We start from the raw sequence: 24679 nt of genomic DNA, 5'->3' as shown, positions 1-24679 counted from the left end.
TATTGTAATGCTTGTGATTTGTCCTGAGTGCTGCTACAGTCCTGTTTACTAACAGCATTTCAAGCTACAAAGCTTAACGCTCACCACCTAAACTACTGGTATGTCATTATCCCCACCCATTTTTGTCACCACCATCAAAATTGTTTGGGTCTTAGGTCCCAGGCTGGTGGTTAGTCCCCCCCACCCACCCATCCCAGCTTTGTGAGAAGCAGTGAATTAACTCATAGAACAAACTGGCAGATTGTCACAATGGCTCAGCCATTAGTCCTCTCCAAAATGGCCGTTATTGTGCACTGCAAGGCAGCCATACAAACAAATTATTGTATATAAAGGTCAAAACATCCTTTGCCTCAAACCACAATTTCAGAACTGCCCTGCTTAGTAAAAAAAGCAATTCAACACTGGTAAAGCAGTCTTGGTTGGTGTTTATTGAAGCCATTAATTAAAGAACATGTCCTCATTTTTGCCAGCACTAGAAAGCAAGATTCCACATGACTGCACCTGGTTAAAGCCATACAACTGGACTAAGGGTTGTGTTGGATACATCTGCAGTCCTCATTGGAAGTTAAAAACATCAATAAACTTAGTCATATAGGAGAGTGAACTTTCATTTACAGCATGGATATGGTTAAATTCAGTCACTTTCAATGTAGTTAAATTAAATAAAATACAACAAGTTCTGTTCAGTTTAAACAAGTTTTAAAATGCCAATAAAAAGTGCAAACTTTAAAAAAAAATCAAGCAGCATAAACATAGCATTTTGATGGAGGGCCAATCCTTAATCCTTTATATTTGCCTTCTCTCTTCAAGTTGAATAGATTATTACTTTAAGTTTTAAACATGAACAGTAGATGCAATCAATATACCGTATATAAATATAGCCATGTAATAATTTTAACAGTCTACCATACAAGTGTATCCTGAAAAATAAAGTTAATTGTATTTTTAAAATGTAAAGGCTTTTGCAGTTTGGCCTTTGGTTCCAATGCTTGAGAACACCAGAAAAGACAACTGTGCAGCTTTCCAAAGTTGCTAGACTTTGGCAACCAAAAAACACTACATTACTTACAGCTTTCTTCCTTTGAGAAACTAGGAGCATTCACTTGCAGAGTTTCCTTAAGCACTATCCGAGTAGAGGTGGGAAATCAACTTCTGTTTGGATCCAAGCACTCTTTTGCACAACTGGAAAGTGGTATGTTACTGGCTTTTGCTCATTTGCAGCAGTTCTAACATTCATTTTATGAAAATGAAGAAACAAAAACAAAAAAACCCCAGTAGCCACTTGTACACATTATTGATATACAAAGTGAATTATCTGCATAAATGACAAAAACATCAACAGAAAGAGGCAGTTGTGTACTGAAGGCTTGCATTGGAACCGCATACCATCACAAAACACTTGCTTGTCCAACATACTTGTTTCCAATATATTATGCCTTATCTCTAGGCAGCCAAAATCAGCTCCAGCCTGGCCAGCCAATCATAAGGCTGGTTCTATGCCTTTTGCACGTGTGGCAAGGAGATTGAGACAGTGGTAAAGTTCCCTATGCTAGAACTCAGCATGAACTCAACCATCCCAACATGCCATGCACTTATGCATGGCATAAAATGTGCAGCTGCCTAACAGTATAATAAAGCTGCATGCCACAAGGACAGGATGCAAGTCACATCTGCTAGAGTGGCCACAGTTTTCTTTAACATACTTCTGGCAAATCATATGCCAGCAGAACCACACACCAAATTGCCCCAACCACAACTCGTCAATTTAAAATACAGGCAACTGTGGATGTAACTGAGGTTCTGAAATTATAAAAATGTAAAAAAAGGAAAGGAAAACAACAACACATAACTGGCACAAGTAAACATGCTTTTAAGTTAATGCAAGTAAATACTCTTAGCTTTCTAGATAGTGTTAGACAGACTTACAAAAACAAAGAGGCGGCCTCTTGATGTAACACAGGGTTTGCAATTACATCCAGTACTGTGTTAGTGGTCAATTCATTCTGTATATTTAACAATATATATATGTATGTATATATAAATATTAGGGGTGTTCTATTCAGAAACAAGATTCAGCATAACACACAAATCCTTATCAATAAAAAGTAAACTCTGCATAATTCATACGGTGGTTTTTTCCCTTCTGTGTGTTGATTACAAAGATGTTTAGTACTATAACGCAAGGTAGTGTTTCTTTTTCAAATATATCGTACAGAAACTCAAAAGTGCCATTTCAGTTAACTGTGGGAGTCTTTCATAGCTCAAGCTGGCCATGGGTAATTATTTGAGTAGCAATGAGGGACAATTGTAAGATTCCTTTCCACATTTAAAAGGCTACACTAAAGGGCTATAATGATGTCATTAGTTTCTATGTTTTAACTATGTAAACCTACAAACACGAGTAATTTACTGCAAAGTGGAACAAAAATTTTGGGAGCCTATAAGAAAATTATTACAGGTTTCACAAACCTTAAGGCAGGACTGAGTTTTCAGCTACTAAAAGAAAGATTTGTATTTCATAACACATTTCATCATGGGAAAGTGATATGTCACTCATTGCTCTTAATAGGCCATGTGATTGGCATTTAGAAAAGGGAAAAAAACCCAAGGCAGAAGCTATGAGAAAACAGGATTCAAAATTATACATTACTATAAAAAGTTACTGAGTTATTCAAAGTAAAGTCAAACAAACAAAGACTGTTTGTACTACAGTGCACAAGAGGTTCAAGCACCTTCCAAAAGACATCAGTCACTGTGCCAGGCACTTGGTCTAATCAAGCTTCTCCCTGTGTCAGCTGTGACAAAAAGGGCACCCACCACATTTCATGTAGCTTCTTGTTAAAACAAAAAAACAAAAATGCAATTTATAACAAGAAAAATTCCCATGATACTCAGCATATAAGCTTTGGACACTTTCCAATTGTAAAGGCTTTTGTTTTTAAAACATGATTATCTGATCTCTATTCAACACAGGATGTATTAACACTGCTTTTCTCCAGTCTGTCCAACATACTTTTCACTTCTGAGCCAGATCTTGCACTTATTTTAAATGCAGCATCTTACACTCTCTTCATCTAACCATCACTCTACTACACCAGATTCTCTCCAAGTATAAATATGTTTTGAATGGCCAACTCCAGTATACTTGGAAAAGGGGACTTCGTTCATCCTTAGTGCCAGCAGCCACTGGTGGCTTTTCAACAGGAATCCCGCATCTCACTTCTCTGTGCTCTTCCCTAGGAATTGCAGCTGCACCTTGTTTGCCACCCAAATCAAGAGAATTGCCCTATTTATATTCTAAAATGGTTATCTTAAAACAGAGGAATTTTATATGCAAATCTTCCTGAATGTGCACTTGATACTGGGACAAGCCAATGAAGGTTAAATTTCATTTCCCCCTGCCCCAAGAAAAACTTATAGCATCTGCCATAGCAGAGAACTCCTGGTCTTATCAGATCAATGTACATAGTTATTTGGTCATTTACATATGCAGGTTCAAGCATTAATCAAGCTTCGTTCTCTGTCGGAGAGGAGTTGGTCGTTACCATAGAGTCTGGTTTGCGAGTCATTCTATCCAGTTCTTCTTGGACATTCGTCAAAACCGTTTTTTGCCCTAAAGAAAACTTGAGGTTACTATTTCAGCCAAAGCACTAAAATAATAAAACAGTTGCAAACATGCTTTCTATGTCGTTGTGGAAGATTCTAGAATCACAACAATAAGCAGAAACCAAGGTGTGGATAATTTAGACTGGGAACGGCTTAATTCTCTGTGAGACACAGCTCCAGGATCATTTATTTATGAAAATATTTGGCTTTGACATTAGCCAACCATCCATGGATTTCAGTATGGTCTATGCAGAGTAAGTTAATATGGAAAAATATTAATGCTTTTAGAAGCATAGGAAGCTTCCTTATACTGAACAATCTGAGTATTGTCTACACTGACTCGCAGCAGCCCTTCAGGGTTTCAGACAGGTGACATTCCCAGGCCTACCTGAAGATGCTACAGATTGAACATAGGATCTTCTGCATGCAAAGCAGATGTTCTACCACTGAGCTAGGGCCCCTCCAGTGCTGCATTAGGCTCCAGACAGTACCTGATTTTTTGGCTGTGGTCTGCACTCCTCCGGCACCAGGACTCCCAGGAGAGCCAGTCTTTTTACTCAAGAGACTGTTGAAGAAGCTGGCTAGCACACCTTCACTTGCAGCGTTATCTAATTAAAAGGAGGGGAGAAGTTTAAAACACACAGGACCGTGGCAGATTAACAATCCTTTATGTTCAAAATATACGAAAGGCATAAAATGATGCATGGGAGGGAAATGAATGTTACAAAGAATGTAATTCCTAACTGGCATATCAACCCATTCCCTTTTCAAAGAGGTCTATACAAAAAATTAAACATATTTAAATACAGTGCTACCTCAGGTTACAGATGCTTCAGGTTACATACGCTTCAGGTTACAGACTCTGCTAACCCAGAAATAGTACCTTGGGTTAAGAACTTTGCTTCAGGATGAGAACAGAAATCGCGCCGCGGCAGCCCGACGGCAGCGGGAGGCCCCATTAATCATAAGGTTAAGAACAGACCTCCAGAACGAATTAAGTTCTTAACCCGAGGTACCACTGTATATTGTCTTATATTTTATTCCTGCTTCCCAATTTACTGGCTCTTCTAGCAAAACTGGTCATCACTTCCATTCAGAAATAAAACTGTCTTCCTTGTTGTGTCCTAAATTGTGTCAAGAATATATTAAATCCCATTACTTCAATAGTCAACGAAATCTGATTTTTTCTGCTATAATTATATTATTATTATTATAGGAGATTATTATAGTTATATTATTAAACTATGGATACAAGTATTGTTCATAATTCTTTCCATCCCTGATAACTTAAAAAACATTTTTAAGCCCCAACAGCTGCCCACTGAGTATGCCACATGAACATTTGATTTTATCACTACATTAGTATCTGCCTTTCATCTAACAAGCTCTGTGTTCCAAGAAAAGATTACAAACAAAATAGGTTGTTTAAGTTGCCGTGCATACTTTTAATTGTTGGATCTGGCTTCTTAACAGATGCTATTGGCGAGGCACTGGGGACAGTGACAGGGCCTGCCCTGCCCTGGGGTCTTGGTGATCCGGAAGGCCCTCGTGCAGGAGATTCCTGGACAATCACAAATTGCAACAATGCAATTAACAATAAAGAAAAAAAGAGAAAAAATGCAACTGCTAAAGTGTACTCCAGCACTTCTTTGCTCAGAGATTCCCAAATTACACCAGTGAACTTCTCCAGATTAAAGAGAATTGAGGAAGCAACAGCAATTTATATTTTGTAAAAAAAAAAATAGCAGCTCTCTGCAATTTAAAAGTAAAATTTCAATTTCAAATCTAATTGCATAAATTACTTTATGTTTGGGTTTAGTGAAATATAAGGAAAACTGCTATCAGTTAAATTTTAGAGATTCCACTATTTTTGAGTGATACTGGCTGCGTTCAGACATAATGTTAATCCACAGAGTGTGGTTTGTTTAAAATATGACTAATTTACCTGTGCATGCAGTTTGAGCACTCCCACTCTGCTCCTCCCTTCCTCTGCTTCCTGATCATGGCTAGTTTGGAGAGAAATAAACCACAAGCACTGCCTCACACATAACACTAAGCCTGTTGTTTCATAGTTTGCTTCCCCACTCAACTAAGGGTGAAGTGGGAGAGCTTAAACTGCACACACCAACACACAGCTCATGCACAGTTAAACAAAGCATTCTTAAAATGAACTGTACTCCAGAGCTTACTGTTACATCCCAATGCAGCACACTAAGTTCTCAGAATGGGTTCCCCCTGCAGTGTGTTTTCTTTCTTTCCTCTTTTTAAATGTTCAACCTCTTTACACATACACAGCAGACGTCGTTCTCAGACTTTATTTAGTAGCTTGTGCTTCCCTAGTCAATTGCCCATATATCATTTTGAGAACTCTGGAGTTTGCTGTAGAAATTGCATGTTTTCAATGATACCCCATTTATCACTGTAAAAAGTTTGTCAATTTCAAGTATCAATTTTTGGGTATATCTCAGGCACAGATTTGTAAATACATTCAGCTGGCAAAATTATCTATTAACATAGTGTAACAAAATAGCAAAACACCTTCAGTTGCTTGGGATACTTTTTAAAATGTTATGCATAAACTGCATGCAATATTCCAAAAAGATACTAAGCAAGCATTCCTACAAACACATACTTACAGAAGCTCTTGTAGGTGTGGCTGGCTGCTTGGCAAGGTGAGACTGAAAAAGAACAAAGAGCTCTTAAATATACTAGGGGGAAATGACCCAAAATTTAAAAACGTGTGGCAATGATGCTATCTTGTGAACTTGAGCTTAACCTTACTCAATGTGACTCTGGCACTTTTACAAAGTTATTCGCAAATGATATCACTAGAGGGCACCAGAATTAAACAGGAAAAGAGGTAGGATTCTGCAGTACAGTTGCATCACATCATAAGTGGGGGTTAAGATCCAAGAGTCATGTTTATGCAAAAATGAAACTGTTGATATAGGCTTCTCAATGATGCTATGGAATTCTTCATGCTGTTGTTAAATGCTTCATGTGATAAAGCTGAGTCGCATCTTATACACATGCAAATTCAGCTCAGCTGCAGTCCATTTCAGCCTTTTTCTTCTGCCAGCGTCTCCCTCTGCCTCCCTCCTTCTGCTGGCTTCTGCCAGTCACTTATGTGGAGGAGTGAGGGGAGGCAGTGGAGACATAGGAGAGGCCTCCCCAAGGGATTTCCTCCCCACTTGCCAGCAAAGGAAAAGTAATTTTGGCTATATGTGATTTTCTTACCTGCTGCTTCATAAGAAACACTTGTTCATCTTCTGCTGCAAGTTCTTTATCATGAACTAACTGATGAGAAGAGGAATAAAACACAGAAAACTTCATTATAAACCAAAAATGGTTGCACAAATTGTAAGGGGGGCATTACCATGAAAAGTTGTCTATACAGTAAATTATTCCTTCAGTGTCCTAATAATCTGGGATAATTCCTACTCTCTGCTGTCTGACACAAGTTATGTAGTAGACGTGTGTGTGTGTGTGTGTGTGTGTGTGTGTGTGTGTGTGTGTTTACATGCATGCAACTCCAGTGAGGGAATCCTGCAGCAGGCACAGCCTGAGAGAATATCTTCCTAGCAGCAAAGATATAGTACCACAGCTGCTATGCCAACGTTCCCACACTTAGAGCCCCCTCAATGTTTTGTGACTCCAGTTCCCATCAGCCCCAGCCAACATGGTCAATGGTCAGTTGGTGGGAGCTTTAGTTTGAAAGATCTAGAAAGCGCCATGTTGGGAAGGCTGTACTATACTAGCCATGGAAGCTACAGGAAGGCAGGGAGCATGTGGAAGCTTCTGGCCACAACAACTCCTTGCACTTCTTTCTGACTCCTTTCTTGCTTGGCTGGTTTCAGAAGGGGGAGGGCAAGAAGCTCTGCTCAATTAGTACCCCAATTAGTATTCAATTCTTGTTGGATTAGAACCCCAAATCCATTAGGTCCTTAAACACATAGCAGCAGTAGCAGGCTGTTTGCTGGTTAAAGAAATGATTTCCAACTTGGAGGGCTTGAAGACAGATTCAGTTTAGAAGTGTCCTCCACCCCATGTTCCCCCCAAAATACAAGACACCTTATCCATAGACTCAATAAGAATTTAACAGATATGCTGTGAATATGTCAAGAATTTTTCAGAACAAAAACTTTTATATGCAAAGTCACAAATACAGTGGTGCCCCGCAAGATGAATGCCTCGCTGGACGAAAAACCCGCTAGACGAAAGGGTTTTCCGTTTTTGAGGTGCTTCGCAAGACGATTTTCCCCATGGGCTTGCTTCGCAAGATGGAAACGTCTTGCGAGTCTTGCGATTTTTTTCGCTCCCCCCCTTTTTCTAAGCCGCTAAGCCGCTAATAGCCTTTTAGCCGCTAATCCGCTAAGCCTTTAATAGCCGCTAATAGCGCTAATCCGCTAATAGGGTTGCTTCGCAAGACAAAAAAACCGCTAGACGAAGAGACTCGCGGAATGGATTATTTTCGTCTTGCGAGGCACCACTGTATATATATAGTCTGTGACCTGGCCTCCTCTTGTGCATCATTATTTTTTAAATGTATATCGATAACATTCCCTAGGCAGTTTACAAAATTTAAAAGGTAGGGTGGTATTCAACTAACTCATCCTCAGAGCAGACCCCCTGCAAACTGTGGACTTGGAAGTCAATTAATTTAAATGAAGCTACTCCAAGTATGACCAACGTATTTTAAAATATGTTGATTTAAACATCAAGATTAATAAAAATCCAGGACCAGCTGTTCTGCCAGCAACTCCATGGGAAATTATGATTTAGACAGAGCTGATCTACTGGAAGAGGTTGAGCCTATGCATTTGGGGGGGGGGGGTCCAGACTGCAGGTCACATGCTAAATCCCCTATCATCCTGATTCAATTTCACATAACACAACCCCAAATACACTGCATACATACACCAAATACACAGCAAGCAGTCTACAGCTAAAGCTTGCACCAGGATATTTAGAACTACATTAATCAATTTTCTTCTACTCATAGTTCATTGGATCCAAGCCACCATTCTTTTGTCTCGTCCCATGTACTACAAAATGTACTACATTTTGTCAGGGATTGAGAGCTGTGTTTTGTTTGCTTTTGAAACCTTCTGCATTAGTCCAATCAGACTTCAGTACACCTGCCTCACTGCAGTCCCCAAAGGGTTACAAATGTAAAAGGAATACTGTAGGCTAGGCAAATAAATGAGGGTGGCGGTTTATAAAGTCAAATTAATGGCTTCGCATTCTTACCATGGCTCAGGATACTGAATTCACTGTAGTGGTTACTTACAGCCCTGCACACTTGATAAAGTAATGTATAATTCAATGGTGCTTACCTTTCTTACAGGAGGTTTTACAATGAAGTCTTCATATGGATCTTCTGGTTTCACTGTTGTGAAGTTTTCATGTAGAATTGAAATTTTCTTTTCATTGTCCCAGCCAGCAGGTCTAGCAAGAGAAAGGATTCATGTCAGCACATCAGCACATCCTTTTTTTCAGAAGTACAGAATAATGGTGACTGGCACAGGTACATTTTGAAAATATTTGTTTAGCTTGCCTTTTCGCATTTGAGAAAAATACAGAAAAGTGTTATTACACTGTTGTACATTAAACGGGACATTCTTCATTCTCCCACAAAGCAAAACTGTCCTCAATGAAGAAGTATAATGCTAATTCACATTACTGTGAAATGCAGGAAACCAAAAGAGACCAATTCCCTGGATCACCTTACAGTCAACTGAAAGCACTACAGCACATCTCGGTGCACTGGCAAACACACACTCAGCAGGAAGATGGAGCCAATCCTGGCTCTAAGTGTACCTGCGTTGATCACATTTATACTTTTAAAACTGTGCTGTGTGAAGTGACCTTACAGCTGAAGAACTGCACCTATGCCTAGAAGGCAAGGATGAATTTGGTGCAACCTGCCACAAAACCATCACCCCTTTCCTTATGATCATTTGTAATCAGATGAGCCCTCAACTCCTTGGGGAGGAAGGAGACAGAAATATAACACACAAATGAACGTATGGTTTGTGTTGGCATTGGCCTTTATATTGGCCAAATATCCCAAAGAGAATGTTATGTGGAGTCATATTAGCTTAATTTTTCCTGAGCAGCACTACTATCCTTGCATGACACACCTGTGGCAAAAGACATTCAGGGATGGAGAAGCACCAGAGCAGCTTATTCCACTTCAATGGGAAGGGGAGATACTTGTCTCCTTGCAGAAACAACAGCAACTCCACATCAGATAATATGACCTGGTGCTTCAGAAAAGCAGTTCTAAAGTTCAGGCAGTAAATATGCAATCCTGAGTGTTCTTATTGGAAAGGAACTTCCATTAAATCAACGTAGACTGATTTCTGGCTAGCATGTTTAAGAGTTGTATATATATTGTGCTATCTTATTTATATTTAATCTACAACAGTGTCTCCTTTTCATCCATCAGCCCACCCCCCGACCAAAATCTTATTCTCAAATTAAAGGGGATTTTCAAGTCTTAGTGTAAATGTACAAGAAATTGCTCTTCAACTCACATGAAAACTGCATCCTTTTCTACCACTAAGGCAGGTGTGATAAAATGAAAGCCATATGTTTTATGTACAATGTACTTATATAACAAATCAAGATTCTTTTCCTCTTTAACTGATGAATAGATCAAGGCTGCACCATCTATTAATTTGCATTAAGGAAAACTTCTAAAATGTTATTAAGATCAATTGAAATTAATCTGCTAAATTTGCATTTTATGTTTTTTAAACAGAGCAAAGTTTCCAGAAATGAAATACTTGAAATACTGTAATGGGATGGGTCCTATGTGCAATTCCTTAACTTGAAATGGGCTGTACATTTCAGTGTCTAATGAAATATAAAAGAGAGCTTGAAAGTAAAAAAATTAAGGTGGCAACATGACTAAATGCAATCTGCTAGGTTTAAACAGAAAGTGCCATTCCTAAGTGATCCACAGTATTTACTAATATATGTATATATCATATAATACGTGTATTAATTCCTATTTATAATTAACTAATTGTACTTGCAGCACAATTCTATGCATGTCTACTCAAAACCATGACCCACCATGTTCAATGTAAATATGTAAAAATGGAGCAAGCATGGACATAGTGGGATTTAATTCTGTATCAACATGCAGAGGATTGCACTGTTAGTTGTACATAAAAAAATAATCTAAGATTGAGCAAATTTATCAGTCCTTAAAGGCTGCCACGCTACTACTGAAAAATAAAGTGTGGAGATAAAGTGTTCGTCTTTACGTATGCAGGACAAAAAATGAAATATACAGGAAACAAATGGTTTTTTTCTTTCAATAATGGGAAAGAAATAGCAGACTCAGACCATAAATTTGGGTTGAGATGATGGCATACTGAGCTTTATGTAAAGTAACAACGCTCAATATGGCACTGTTTTTTATTCCACTACTTATGCTCAAGTAAGAAAAAGATACATTGTAAGCAGAATCTACGAATGTGCGACTGAATGAAGTCAAAATGTTCTTCTCTGTAGTCAAGTTCCTTTTCTAATACACTCATTGCATCACACTGAAAAAGAAACACAAAGAAAAGTATTAAGAATTCTAAAAGCCTGAAGTGGAAAATGTGTGCAGAAAATACACACTTTTGCATAAATTAGTGTTCAAAGCAAGCTTGGGTTGGGGTCATTAAGCAAAATACTTCAAAAGCCAGATATTGCATACTATCGAGTTTGGACAGACAAAATGTCTTTTATTAAAATATCACAAAAGCACACATTTAAACTTCATAGACATCACATACTTTAAGACACCTTACTCCTCAGCTTTGAAACAAATGCAGAAAGGTGTTTTAATTTGCATATTCATGCTTCAGAAGATAAAAGTTTACAACTATTGATCACACTTTAAAGTTTGGGGCTTTTCTGTGGTGTGTGTATAAGATCTTCCATTCTCTGAATTTAACTGAAAGACATTTTACAGATTTGAAAATATGGATAATAACTAATAAATATGATAATAACAGAGAATCCTGAAGAAAGAAATGGACTGCACTCAATGCTCTTCCCAGGCATACTAAAAATCCAAATGTTTTTACATAAACACACAAATACTGACAATTACACTCTTTTAAATGGGCAGTGACAAACACTTGCAATGTATATCAGGATCACAAGAAACGCAAGAGGGCAATAAAACATATCATTAGCAATAACCAAAATACTTTCCAAGAATTGCCAGTAAACGAGAGCTCAAACTTACCTTTGTACAAACTACTATCACAGGGATGCCGAGGTTGTGAGTCAGAACATTATCTCCAAGTGGTAGAATTACATTTTCATCATCTTGTCCTGATGGGCCTCTTCTCTGCGGTGACCCCTGATACCCATCTTCAGGTTCTACATATTCCTGAAAAGCCTTCACAACTATGATAAAAAAAGAATAGTTTTACATGTAATTATAAAATACTTTGGGTGATATACAGCACTGGGTGAGGGTAATTTCTCATTCCTGCCCCTTCCACTTTGGAGGGTCCCTCAACCTTTTGGAACCTATCTGGTGGGCACACAGAGCCTGGAGACGAGGGGAGAGAAGAGGGAATTCTCTTTGCTGCCAAGCACCACTTGAAAATCACTCTTTAAAGTTATGCAAAGGGGAATATGTTTTGAGGTTAAGCAAAATGTGGAGGTTCAGTAAAACTATTTATTGTTTTTTAAGCTATCCTTCATCCTTTTGGATACCAGGGAAGTTTGCAAAATAATCAAACAAAAATACAGAAGAGTTACTAAAAGATTAAAATGTCTAAAAGAAATTACACTCATAAACAAAATCAGTACAGAAGAAGCAACATATCAATTGTGAGATTCCAAACAATGTTTACCTCAGAGGAGAAGATGAGTCTTCAATTGACCAGCTAACTGACCAGGAAGGGCTAGGTAACAACATGCAAAAAACTCGGGATCCTGCTCTATGGTTCCCAAAGAAGCCAAGGTGCTTTTAAAAAGGTCTGAAGTTAGCATACAAATCCTGACTTGTATGGGAGAAACAAACCAGGATTCCTCCCAGGTTCCCACATTGCAACAGGCTAGCAGTTCCTGGTTAGTTTTACCCACCTGCACAAAGGGTGGGGGAAGTGAACCAGCTGGATGCACCAGCATGCTGGTCACTCACAGTAAGCCAGGATCAGCCAGGAATCCTGGCTTATTGTGAAATGCAAATGCAGCCTTTAACTTGCAAGTTTTCTTTTTAGCATAAAGCAACACTCTCCCCCTGCATAAATTATGCAGGGAAACCGCACCATTTCAGAAAAAAACTTAACATAGACTTTGAAATGGTATTCCATTAAACATGTTATCACTAATTAGTAAATGAGCCTTGGCAACTCATCCAACAGGCCCCACAAGCAGAAGTGAGGTAGGCATGTGCTGGAATGCCTTGTGACACTGACGCTGCTGCTGCTCTCCTTCCTTAACCCACAGGGGAGGCAAACAGAGCAGGTAACAGTTAAAATCATGGGCAAGAGTTAAGCACAGCTACTTCTCTTGGAGCAATATTTGCATTCCACTGCTGTGGAAAATCAGGGAGGCCTGGTAGTGTGGACTGGGAGGGAGGGAGGCCTCTCAGACAAGAATTGTCCACTGGCAGCAGAGATGCATGTTAGAAATAAGGTGAGTGTCCGAGCCAAGGAAGGGCTGCAGCAATAGGATCCTTAGGCTGCCCTTAGTTGCTGCTTTAGGTACAATGATCCTTCTATGGGGGAAAAGCACAGAATCAGCAATGCTCTGCCCTCTGCATTTTTCAGCAGTTTACTTGGCAGCTTCCATTTCAGCAAAGGAATGAACACCACAAAAACTGCATGAAATGTGACAATGGGGAGACACAGAAATGGCCATTTATTTTGCTGAAGCTCAGAAGCAGGCATTGACTTTGGTCACAATAGGCATCATTGGCACATGACTTGCCTCATGAGACAGATATGGAGTGACGTAATCCCCGATACAAAATGTACTTCTTGGTAGGAAGAAAGGGATTATTTTACCCACTGAATTTGATAGGATCCTCTTGGTTTAAAAAACTGCACAATACAGCTTTGACAGCCACCTTTTACATTGTCCCACTAGTTTAAAATGAGATCACCGTTAATGGTGCAAGTCTGCAAAAGCATTGGGAAATTCTTGTCAGATTGCATTTCTTTACATAGAAGCAAAGTGTCAGAAAACTTTGGAACACACAGTGAGAAACCATTTCTTTCAATCAAACTTGCTATACTATGAATGAACTATATTTTCAGGAACATTACGGCATGGTGAAGAGAGGTTCTCCCAAGTTCCAGTAATAAGTCCAACCCTGTGCAGTGGAAAAACATTCCGGCACAGTACCCCTTAACAAGGGAATGTGCAATTAGATACCACGGTCTCCTATCCTGAACTATCATCTATTTAAATGACATTTCTATTGTGCACAAATTCTGCATAGGTATTTTCATGAGCACACTTTCCACCTCATTGCATTAATATATAAATACAGATTCAAGTTTTTAATATAGCAGCCAACTATGCATACCTGAGGGCTCACACAATGAAGAATACTAAGTAGCAACTGTGGTTCTCCTTACAGTCTTTTTATCAACTTGGGGTATTATAACCTTGAAATTGATGCTATCAGTGACAGGAAAGCCAATACTACAGGATGTTTATTGGTTTCACAGTTGACTATCTTTAAATTATGCCTGTTTCTGGAATTCAGCAAACTGCCACTGTGCAGAAATGTTCCATACCTCACTCTGACGGTCCTCAAAACTTACAAGACTCCTGCATGCATTAACTGATGACCCATGATTGCTCACATGTAAAAACCTCAAGTCATATTCTCTTAACTGCACTTCTCCCACCTCACAGGGGTCTACCTTTGTTGACCAAGCATGCTGAAGCTGTACAATCTGAATATATTTTAGTAGGGCTTGCACAGATAGACCATCAAAGTCTTCTAGATGTGGAGATACTTTAAGAACCAGACAAGTTCTATTATTTGTTATCAATCCCCCCCCCATGTATGTGTGCATATGTGCACATTGCTCTGAATTTAATAGTCATTATTACTTACTAGTTTATTGCTCTTATGTACTCTCTTAAATTTTGCAATGGATTTTATTATTATTGTAAGCTGCTCTAATAGCCAGTTTTGGCTGGAAAATGGAGTAAAATAATAAACAATCTCCATGCTAACCAACCTTCTTGCCAGAGATTTCTAAAAAATATTTAGCAACATAAGCTCTTGACGATGTTTGCAAGTAATGAAGTCAGTTTCTTAAGCAGCTTTCAGTGTGTCTTGCTCCCCAAATATATGGTTTATCTATATTATTCCAAAGTCTCCACACCTTGTTCTGCAAGGATATGGAAAAGAAACTGTATTTGATTTGTTTACAAATCTCAGAGTTCTCACAATTCCAAACTCTGTACAGTGGTACCTCAGGTTACAGATGCTTCGGGTTACAGACTCTGCTAACCCAGAAATAGTACCTCGAGTTAAGAACTTTGCTTCAGGATGAGAACAGAAATCGTGTGGCGGCCACGCAGCAGCAGTGGAAGGCCGCATTAGCTAAAGTGGTACCTCAGGTTAAGAACAGTTTCAGGTTAAGAACAGACCTCCGGAAGGAATTAAGTTCTTAACCCAAAGTACCACTGTAATAGGAATGACATTTTACAAGTCACTTGTGCATTAAATAAGTCCAAAACATATGCCCACAGCCACAATCCTCACCAAACTATCTATGTTGTTTCAATTCATGTGCCAATTCCAAACTCTGTACTAGGAATGAGAATTTACAAATCACTTGTGCATCAAACAAGTCCAGAACATATGCCCACAGCCACAATGCTCACCGAACTATCTATATTGTTTCAATTCATGTGCAAAGCCTAGCTGAAAGGAAGACTCCCAAACATGAACTGCTGGCAGGGAGAATAAAGACAATGCTAGGCTACATGACCACTGGTGGGTTACAATACGGCAACTGCATATGAATTTAAAAGCAATCATCCCAGAAAGTTGTAGGGATACAAAATAAACTTTCAGTCTCGCATTACTTACATTGCTGTTCCATATCTCTCATCTCTTCAGGGGGGATTTTCAGCTTATCAATATGTTCACGCAATACACTTGCCCATTTCTGTAAGGATTCCATAACAGTCCATGGTCTAGACATATCTGCCACAAAAATGACAAGGGTCTCTTGCAGCGATTCTGCTGAAACAGCGAATTTCAAGAGCCCCTTATGGTACAAGTCCCCATCAAGAATCCAGACGTTACAACGGGTCTGATCTGAAAGGAAGGAGAGATGTTCTCATTAAGAAATAATTTTCCACAGTTGTTATTATTAGCATCACCACCTATATACTTGGCATTTTACAAAGAATGAGAAGACAAGTCCTTAATTCCACAGGGACACCTATCTCAAATTTGACACAAGTGAGACAAAAAAGGAAGAGGAAGGAACTGGAACCAGGATCAAGCAAATAATAGTATATGTGTGTATTGCAGTCACACACTTTGGCTTAGCTACAATGGATATTAGGACTAAGGGTTACTCCACAGCAGTGATGGCGAGCCTATGGCCCTTGAGATGCTGCTGGATTACAACTCCCATCACCCTTGATCACTGGCCACACTGGCACTGGCTGATGGGAAGTAGAGTCCAGCAACATCTAGAGGCTCAGGACTATTCCAAAGGCTTCACAGAAAAAGTGGTTTTTTAAAGGAGGGATTTGAAAATAAAGGAAGGACATGTTTAGGCAGAAAGAGCGGAAGATCAAGGTCATTTCAGGGAGCAGGAAACTTGATGGTGTTGGAGCTGACTGAGAAACAGTCACAAATATGAGTATGCCAAGATATTAAGAGCAGAGAGATAAGAAGTGGATAGCCATGGAGGATTTTCAAGTGAGGACAAAAGTCTTGTGCAGTATCCAGGAGGGGATAAGAATTGTAGGGATTTAATGAAGGGTATCACATGGCTGGAGCAAAAACAGAGGTGAATCATTTTGGGAGCATTTCTCAACATATAAAGAACAAATGGATTAAATTACAGCTGCAAATATTATTCTGGGTAGTGGTGCTCACCCTTTGGAAAGCCCTTCCATTAGATGTTAAGGAGATGAGTAATTATATAACATTTAGGAAACATCTGAAGGCAGCCCTGTATAGGGAAGCTTTTTAAGGTTTAATCTTTTACTATGTTTTTATATATGCTGTAAACCACCTAGATTGGCTGGGGCAACCCAGTCAGAGGGCGGGGTACAAATTATTATTATTATTAATAATAATAATAATAATAACTATTACTACTATTACATATATTCACATGGGACTAAGCTCTGTTGAACACTGTTGAGACTTCATTCCATGTGAACATGCATAGTCAGAGGCTTTGAGAAGGCAGTAGAAAAATCAGCTGCCCTTTAGAAGAGGCCAGCCTTCAATTTTAAGCACAAGACATGCAAGTAAGGCAAATACATTACCATCTCTGTCTTCATCATGGATATTTAGGTACAGGTATTCCAAGCCTCTTCCTTTCTTCCCATGCTCTGCTCCTTGGATTTTAGTCATTAGTGTTGTTTTGCCTGAGCCATCATCACCTGCCAATAGGTTTAGAGGGCAGAAAACAAACATCAAAAAGCTCATCTCTTCCAGGAAATGATCAAGCCTCCGAGCTGAGAATTTAGTGGGTGCTGGAGAAACAACTCATTTATTCTGTTATAGGGTAGTAAAACAGCCCCATTACAGGAAAGAGAGACTCTCTTGGTTTCAGCATCACAATTCACATTCATAAGCTGAACTTACTTTTACTTACTCTACAAAAAGGTCACATTTGCATCTCTAATATTTTGAATGTATCTTCTTAAGGCTATTAACATGCACCACAAGCTCTTTTGTCAATACATTAGATCTAAGATATTTTGTCAGCACAAAAAAGATACAAGATCAACTTTAGCCTGGCTAATATTTTATTACATGCCTCCAAATAGGCTGTGTACTAAATTAAACAGCTCATTTTGTTCTATCAGTTAAATTTGTTTTAAAAAGTAATCCAGTGTCAGAATTCCCATAAGAATCTCCCACTATTACTCACTGATACTTACCAAAGACAAGAATATTTTTGCCTGTGGGTAATTTAGACCTGGATCGTGTGGCAACTTCACTCAGTATTGAGTGCCTGCATAAAACAAGTTCACTTATTAGTTTATCTGAGACATAACACAAATCAAATGAAACAAAATAACTGTCAAAGGGCATTTCTGTGCAAGAAAGGTTTATGTATTTCAGGGGTGGAGAACCTCAGGCTCAGGGGTCAAATGCAGCCCTCCACAGGCCCCTCTCTCTTGTCCTTGGAACTCTCTCCAGGCCTGCCACTATCCCCAAGCCACACTGTCATCAGTCCTGTTCAGCGCTCTCCTCAAGTGCCTTTGCTTGGCTGAACCATGTCCTTGAACTGTGATAATACCTCTTGCTTGCCAGGATAGAACATGGGAGACAGTCAGGTTGGATGTGCAAGTGTAGAAACCTCTGGCTTTTGCATGGCTGGAATTTAGCCTCTTGTACAAATGTAAGAACTGTGTCCATTGGTTTACACACTTTTACCTCTGGCCCTGCCCTGGCACACAGACCATGGGCCGAAAGAAGACCCAGAAGACATCAACCTATCACTCACCAGGATCATCCGCTGACTTCAAAGTCAATTAAGTCAGGAGGAATGAGACCTTCCAGGTGCCATATTCCAGCAGTGGATGGGGCAAGAAGCAAAAGTGTACAGAGTAAGAGATGTAACTTTTACCTTCGTACAGGCTACATTCCAGCCATGCAAAAGTCATAGGTTTCTGTTCACACACAGACACTTCTCCATCTTCCATCCAGGCAAGGAAACAGCATTATCACAGTTCAATAATACATTCCAGCCAGGCAAAAGTACTTGCAGAAGGTATGCTGCAGAGCCTGTGAAGGGTGTGGCCTGGAAGAGGGTAGGGCAGCCAGGAGAGAGTCCTGAGGGCCTAGAGGGGCTGTATGTCCCTTACCAAGTGAGCTTGCTTAGTGCTCCTGCATGTGTACAGAGGGCCAAACTGAAATCCACTGATTTCACAATCCAGCTCCTGCAGCCATCCCTACATAGATACAGTTGTGTAGTGCAAAAGGAAGGTGGGTGACATGGCCAGGGTTTTGGATTATGTTCCCAGATTGTATAAAGGCTCTATGCTGTTGCCAACATTTTTTTTTAATAAAGCAACCATTAGGTATGCATGCTTGTTCAGGAAATGTACAATGTACAAGGAAACTTTCTTTAAATCAGTTATGTTATATGATTCTATGTAAGTTGTCTTCACTTAAAATTTATTTCAATACAATCAGAAAGCTCAATCCACCAGTTTCGGCCTATAATGGAAAACTACAATGACTGGAACACTAAGTGTGATGAGTTATGTGCTGTTTTTGTCTATGCAGCACTGCAATGACACTTGGTAGCAAAGGTGTTTTTGGAAACCTGACCTCTCATGAAATTCTGCTACTCTGAAGACAGCTGATTCACTGCTGATTGCTCAAATGATAGTAGTATATTTTAAGTCCACTAATCTTGTTAGTTTTGCTTAATAAAGTAATTTTTTAAAAATCAAAAAAATACAACTTGTTTAGTTTCCAGTTTCACTTTAGTTACTGTGGATGAAATTTCTGGTTTTGTCTGTTTTAAATAGATATACACATATATCTTCAAGAAAAGCAGAACTCACTGATAATGCTGTCTAATTCCACTATGCAGGGAGGGGGCTATGCTACTACCGTCAGATTCTTTATTACTACAACTAATGCTTTCCTTAAATATTGAAACTCAGTAAAAAAAAAATATTTCAAAAAAAGAGGGGGAAGAGAAACTGTACTACCGAGCACCACTATTCTGAAGGGAATTTTCAATGTATTCCTAATTGTGATATACTTCTAGCAATATGTCAGCAGACCTGTTTCCACCAGAATGCAAACACAGACACTCATGGGTAACAGATGCTCAAATCCCTAGCCACTTAAACCTCATTAGCAATGTGCACATTAGCCTTTCCTTTATCCTCACTTTAAATTCTACTGAGTGGCTTTGCTAAAATTCTAGATCTTCTCCTAGAGCACAGAAGTGGAGTTGGAAGAGACATTTTTAGGCCAGACTGCCAGGTTTGGCCAACTTCTACAAAACATGTAGGGTTCCAGTAGCAGCTGAAAAACAAGAGTAAGCATCTGTCCAAATAAATAAGACCATGTCATACTAAATCACTCAGATTGCACATATAAAACAAAACACAATAGCCCTATTAGTATTTGTTTGTATAGATCTGATATACTCTCTCTTGCTCAGGAGTACATCAAGTTATAATGCTATCTCCTTCACAATAGTAAAATTCCCCCAAGAGATAAATCAGTGGCATTGCTTTCAGATGCTCTCCACTGCAAGAGGCAAAATCAGAACCCATAATGCTTCAGTGGTCACAGAGCATATCTGATACTGGAAACAGCCTCTCTGTATATCACAATGTAACTATTACTACCTATTCCTATAAACTCCCAAGGGAAGTTACATAATACTGTTAAAATATTGTGCATATGCCAACACCTGAGCATAAACAAGAATAAAGGGAGCTCCCAAGCGGAGCATGAATTTCTGTAGTGTTTGCTGAGGGTCAGTTCTGCAACTTGATCTTGCAGTCCAACAAACACACACATTTATTTATAAAGCTATTTATAGACCACACCTCATACAAAATTCCAGAGCAGGTTACAACAAAATATACAAAAGAGCTAAGATACAACCAAAAACAATACAAAATAATCCTAGAAATGAAGACTGGATACAAAAGGTGCTGCACAAGAGAGAATGTGTGGAAACAATAGTTGATCAATATAGGGTATTTTTTTATATAAATTAAGCTATTTTACAATGGGGCTACAGAATCTCAAATATATTCACAGGAAAAAAATGATTTCATAATAATTTAGTTTAGTATTTGCACCTCTCTTTTCTATTAAAATAAAAGTCAAAGCTGCTTACAAGAAAATATAATGCCATAATTGATTTCTCCAAGTTAAGAGCATTATGTCCAGTTCTGGGCACTACACTTTTAAGAAGGATATTGACAAACTAGCATTAAGAGGATGACAACCTGGATGGTGAGAGGTCTGGAAACCAAGCTCTGTTTAGAATGGTTGAAAAGTATGTTTAGTTTGAAGAAGAGAAGGGGAAGTATAATACCAATCTCCAAATAGCTAAAGAGTTGTCACATAACAGATGGAGCTCTATTGCTCAAGAGGACAGGACCAGAATCAATGGAGGGAAAATGCAGGGAACAAAGATTTCGTCTAAATGCTAGAGTAATTTTCATATTGGCAATAGACAGTGGAACCGACTGTCACATGGGGAAGTGGGCTTTCCTAAGCTAGGCATATATAAAAAACTGGACAATCAATGTCAGGGGTGCTGTAGTTGCAAGATCCTGCACTAAGTGGGGAGGGCTCCTAGGTCTCTTCCAACTCTATAATTTAAAGGATTTTTATTTTTAATTTGACTGGCACTGCATTTTCAATCTACTCCATCTTCTAAAGCCGCCAAGATTTTATAACCCAGCCTATCAAGCAGGTGTCTGTGGGCAGTTCTGCAGCATTTGAAGAGTCCTTTGTCAGAGTGCTGTAGTTGATTCTACATTAAGCAGGTGTTTGGGCTAGATATCCTCCAAGGTCCCTTTCAATTCTATAGATCTACAATTGAAGAAAAGTAAGACCAGCACTAGATGCTTCAGAGTTCAGCCTGGCACAATATTCCTGGACAAAAGCTGTCAGGCTAGAACCACACATTGGTTTAGATATTTTTCTCCATTTAAATAGATGGGTCTGAGTGTAGGAATGTTGTTTTTAAATATACCAAGAGAGTAGGCTGGGTGAAAATACAAAGTGCATCCACTGCTCATCTAAACCACCATCACATGAACACTTGAGAAGTCAGCCCTGCTAATGCATGGGTTTCTGCTGCATTCACACTGAAAGTAATCATCAACAAAGCAATCCAGAGCCTGTCATTTTATCTCATTAGCTTTTTCAACAACCATGGCTGCCAGCTAGGTCAAGATTAGGGCTGCTGGCATCGCATTTTAAGTGGGCACAAGAGGGTAACGCTGCATTTTTGTTCCTGGGCCTCCATGGGGGGCGGGGAGGTCCCTGCTGCATAATCCTTCGATGGAAAGCGGGGGTGGGGTGGGGGACAGAGAAGAGATAATCCTACTTGAAAAGGGATGCTCTGCACCCCACCGACACGTAGCTTCTTGGCTTCGGTGCCTACATGGCTCACATCTATGCACCCTTGTAATTGCACAGCGGCAAAGAGACAGGGAGGGAGAAGCGACCCTTCCTACCCCAACCAGCCCTTCTTCCTCAAGGCTCATAACTGCACGAGGCGCCCCTCCCAACACTAGGCAGAGCCGGGCTTGAGCTGTCAAAGAGCCAAGACCCGGCGGAGCCCCGGCAACGGCTGCTCCCGGGAGCACGGAGGCTCCGAGCCCACCGCTGAAGCCCAGTTCCCGTCAGGACTGTGGAAGGCAAACAGAGCAACTGCTGCCCCTCCCTGGCCAATGCCAGCCCGGCAGCCAGGAGCCGCCAGGAGCCCAGGCCAGCCTAGCGCGGTTCCTCACCAAAGGCTCTGCCCTTCGTCCTCCTCGCTGGCGAACTCGGCGGCCACGGGCCCGTCCGGCCCCAGCAGCTTCTTCTCCGCCAGCACCGGCGCCATCTTGCCAACGGCAGCCACCACAAAGAGTGACCTCATCCGCCCAGGCCCCGCCGAGAGGACCCCGCCTTTCCCACGCGCAGCGCCGAGGACCCCGACCGTCCACCCCGATGCCGGGTCGCCGCCGCCGCCTCGGGGCCCTTTCTCAGCGCCCGACTCTCGTGGGCACGCTTGGCGCCTCCAATAGCGCCTTCTCCGTGGGCCAAGCGGCAGCTTCAAGGCGGCGCTCCTGCCCGACGAAGGGACTGGCGCTTCGTTCTAGTCAGGCAGCGTCCTGGACTCCTAAGGAGCGGTACCATATTCTGGACGATGAGTTCAAGCTTTTTGGGGCCGCCGCCCAGTGTTTGTGCGGAACAGGGACACCTAGCGGAGACGGGGAGCGGCGCAGACTCTGCCGGCTACGCCCAGGCTTCGTAAAAGAACGCGGCGCAATTGTCGAGGCAAAATTGATTGGAAAGCTTGCATGTTCACAAATTGTGTATCGCATCTACACTCATAAGTGGAGTCTAGGGAGGGATGCTGTCACAGATGAGGGGTTGCCCCAAAGGTGCTGAAAACACCAGTTTCTGGGGAACAAGGGTGGGAGGGTGCTTCTGCGCTCGTGGTGATGTTTGCAGGCTTTCCTTAGGCATCTGGTTGGCACGATGATAGCAAGCTGCAGGGCACTTCTTAGGTGAACATGCAGTGTATGGAACAGCAAATACTGTTGGCAGTATGGAACAGTCGCATCATGTCATAACAGATAGTAAGGTGCGAATTCAAGCCTGAGTTAAGTTTGTAAACTATACAGGCAAAACAAAAAAAATTCCTTCCAGTAGCTCCTTAAAGACCAACTAAGTTAGTTCTTGGTATGAGCTTTCGTGTGCATGCACACTTCTTCAGATACACTGAAACAGAAGTTGCCAGATCCTTCTATATAGTGAGACGGTGGGGAGGGGTATTACTCAGAAGGGTGGTGGGAATGGGTGATTGGCAGATAGTTGTGATGAGCCTGTTGACGACTCTTAATGACTGCAATAGGTCTTACAGGAAAAAGCAAGGGGTGAGAAGGTGAAAAATGGCTTTGTCATGTATAATGAGATAAGAATCCAATGTCTTTGTTCAGACCAGGTCTCTCCATGGTTTTAAGTTTGGTAATAAGTTGCAATTCAGCAGCTTCTCTTTCCAGTCTATTTCTGAAATTCCTTTGTAGTAAAACAGCTACTTTGAGATCTTGTATGCCTGTAACTATACAGGCAAAGTTCTTAAGGCAGCTGTCAAAAATTTTAATGCACCTGATTTGAAAATTCACCCATTTGATGGAAGGATTTAGAACTCAGGTGACGACTTCACCTTTTGACTGGGCGCAGTGCCAGCAAACATCACAACTGTCCCCGTAGGTAGGCTTGTTGATCAGAACTATCCCTGTATGCAGCAGGGCATATGGGGACTCAGACCCATAAATGGCAGCTTCTGGCCTGGCAGAGTTCCAAATCTTGGATCATAAAGCCAAAGCCCACCACAGGTGGCAGGGCACCACCAGCAGGGCAACCCAGAGGTTTTTGCGTAACTCCCTATATGTCACCCTGCAAGGCTAACTGTAGGTAAAGAGGTGACCACTAAATGAGAATTAAGGATTGCTCACCAGGGTTAGAGGCTGGCCTCTGGATGAATGCCACATGAAACTGGCCTTACTGACCCTGTGCAAGAATCAGGTTGAGCTGTATACTTACTACAGGGAGCAGGGAAAGGGACCAAGTTCTAATATGTATTGTGGCAATTCTTATATTCTTAGAGATTATCATCTTGCATTACTACTTCACTTTATTATAATTGCACCTGAACCTTTGGAAACCTGGACTGGGCACTCAGCTACACTGGCAAAGAAAAAATGCTTTATGTGCACTATTTATGCATTTTAACACTGTGACATCAGATGGCATTGTGGAGTTCTGTTTTTGCTAACCCGATTTCTCATACATAGTTTGCAGCATGTTTAACTGAAACGGTTATTTGATGTGTCTAGATCCAGCCTTGAAATGAACTTCTTTTTCTTGTTCATTTCATAGCAAAATATTTCTCAGAATTTGAGAGAATGGGGAGATATTGGTTGTAGAATATATGAGTAAAATCAGAGGAGAGATAGGAAAAGGGGGTTGCCTATGGTTATACTGTAGCAGTCTCAGGGGGACAGGTCACTGGAGGTTGGACATAGCAGATAAGGAAAAGATGGGATAGATAGGTGACAGATCTATCTTCTGATTCTTCTCCCAGCCTATAGGATCTATGTTGCTCCATCAACCATC

The 24679-nt window shown here is 40.5% G+C and overlaps 1 protein-coding gene across 2 annotated transcripts; it reads right to left on the bottom strand.

Moving 5' to 3' along the window:
- Positions 1 to 408: 408 nt before the first annotated feature.
- Positions 409 to 22457, bottom strand: DYNC1LI2 (dynein cytoplasmic 1 light intermediate chain 2). 2 transcript variants are annotated; one of them, XM_028739686.2, is made up of 13 exons: positions 22303 to 22457; positions 17734 to 17807; positions 17113 to 17229; positions 15689 to 15919; positions 11861 to 12024; positions 11075 to 11168; positions 10146 to 10281; positions 8943 to 9054; positions 6844 to 6903; positions 6243 to 6284; positions 5050 to 5167; positions 4098 to 4214; positions 409 to 3613 (listed from the first exon to the last, which is right to left on the bottom strand). In XM_028739686.2, the coding sequence occupies exons 1-13, from the start codon at positions 22431 to 22433 to the stop codon at positions 3507 to 3509; spliced, it is 1503 nt and encodes a 500-aa protein (XP_028595519.1). In that variant the 5' UTR covers positions 22434 to 22457; the 3' UTR covers positions 409 to 3506. The 2 variants fall into 2 exon arrangements, with proteins under 2 accessions (XP_028595519.1, XP_077787845.1); XM_077931719.1 differs by having other exon boundaries at positions 17730 to 17807; positions 22303 to 22317.
- Positions 22458 to 24679: the final 2222 nt, after the last annotated feature.

This window comes from Podarcis muralis, chromosome 7, assembly GCF_964188315.1.
Source record: "Podarcis muralis chromosome 7, rPodMur119.hap1.1, whole genome shotgun sequence".
Lineage (NCBI taxonomy): Eukaryota > Metazoa > Chordata > Lepidosauria > Squamata > Lacertidae > Podarcis > Podarcis muralis.
Note: the sequence above shows the minus strand (reverse complement) of the source record. Positions and strands in the feature narration are given on the sequence as shown.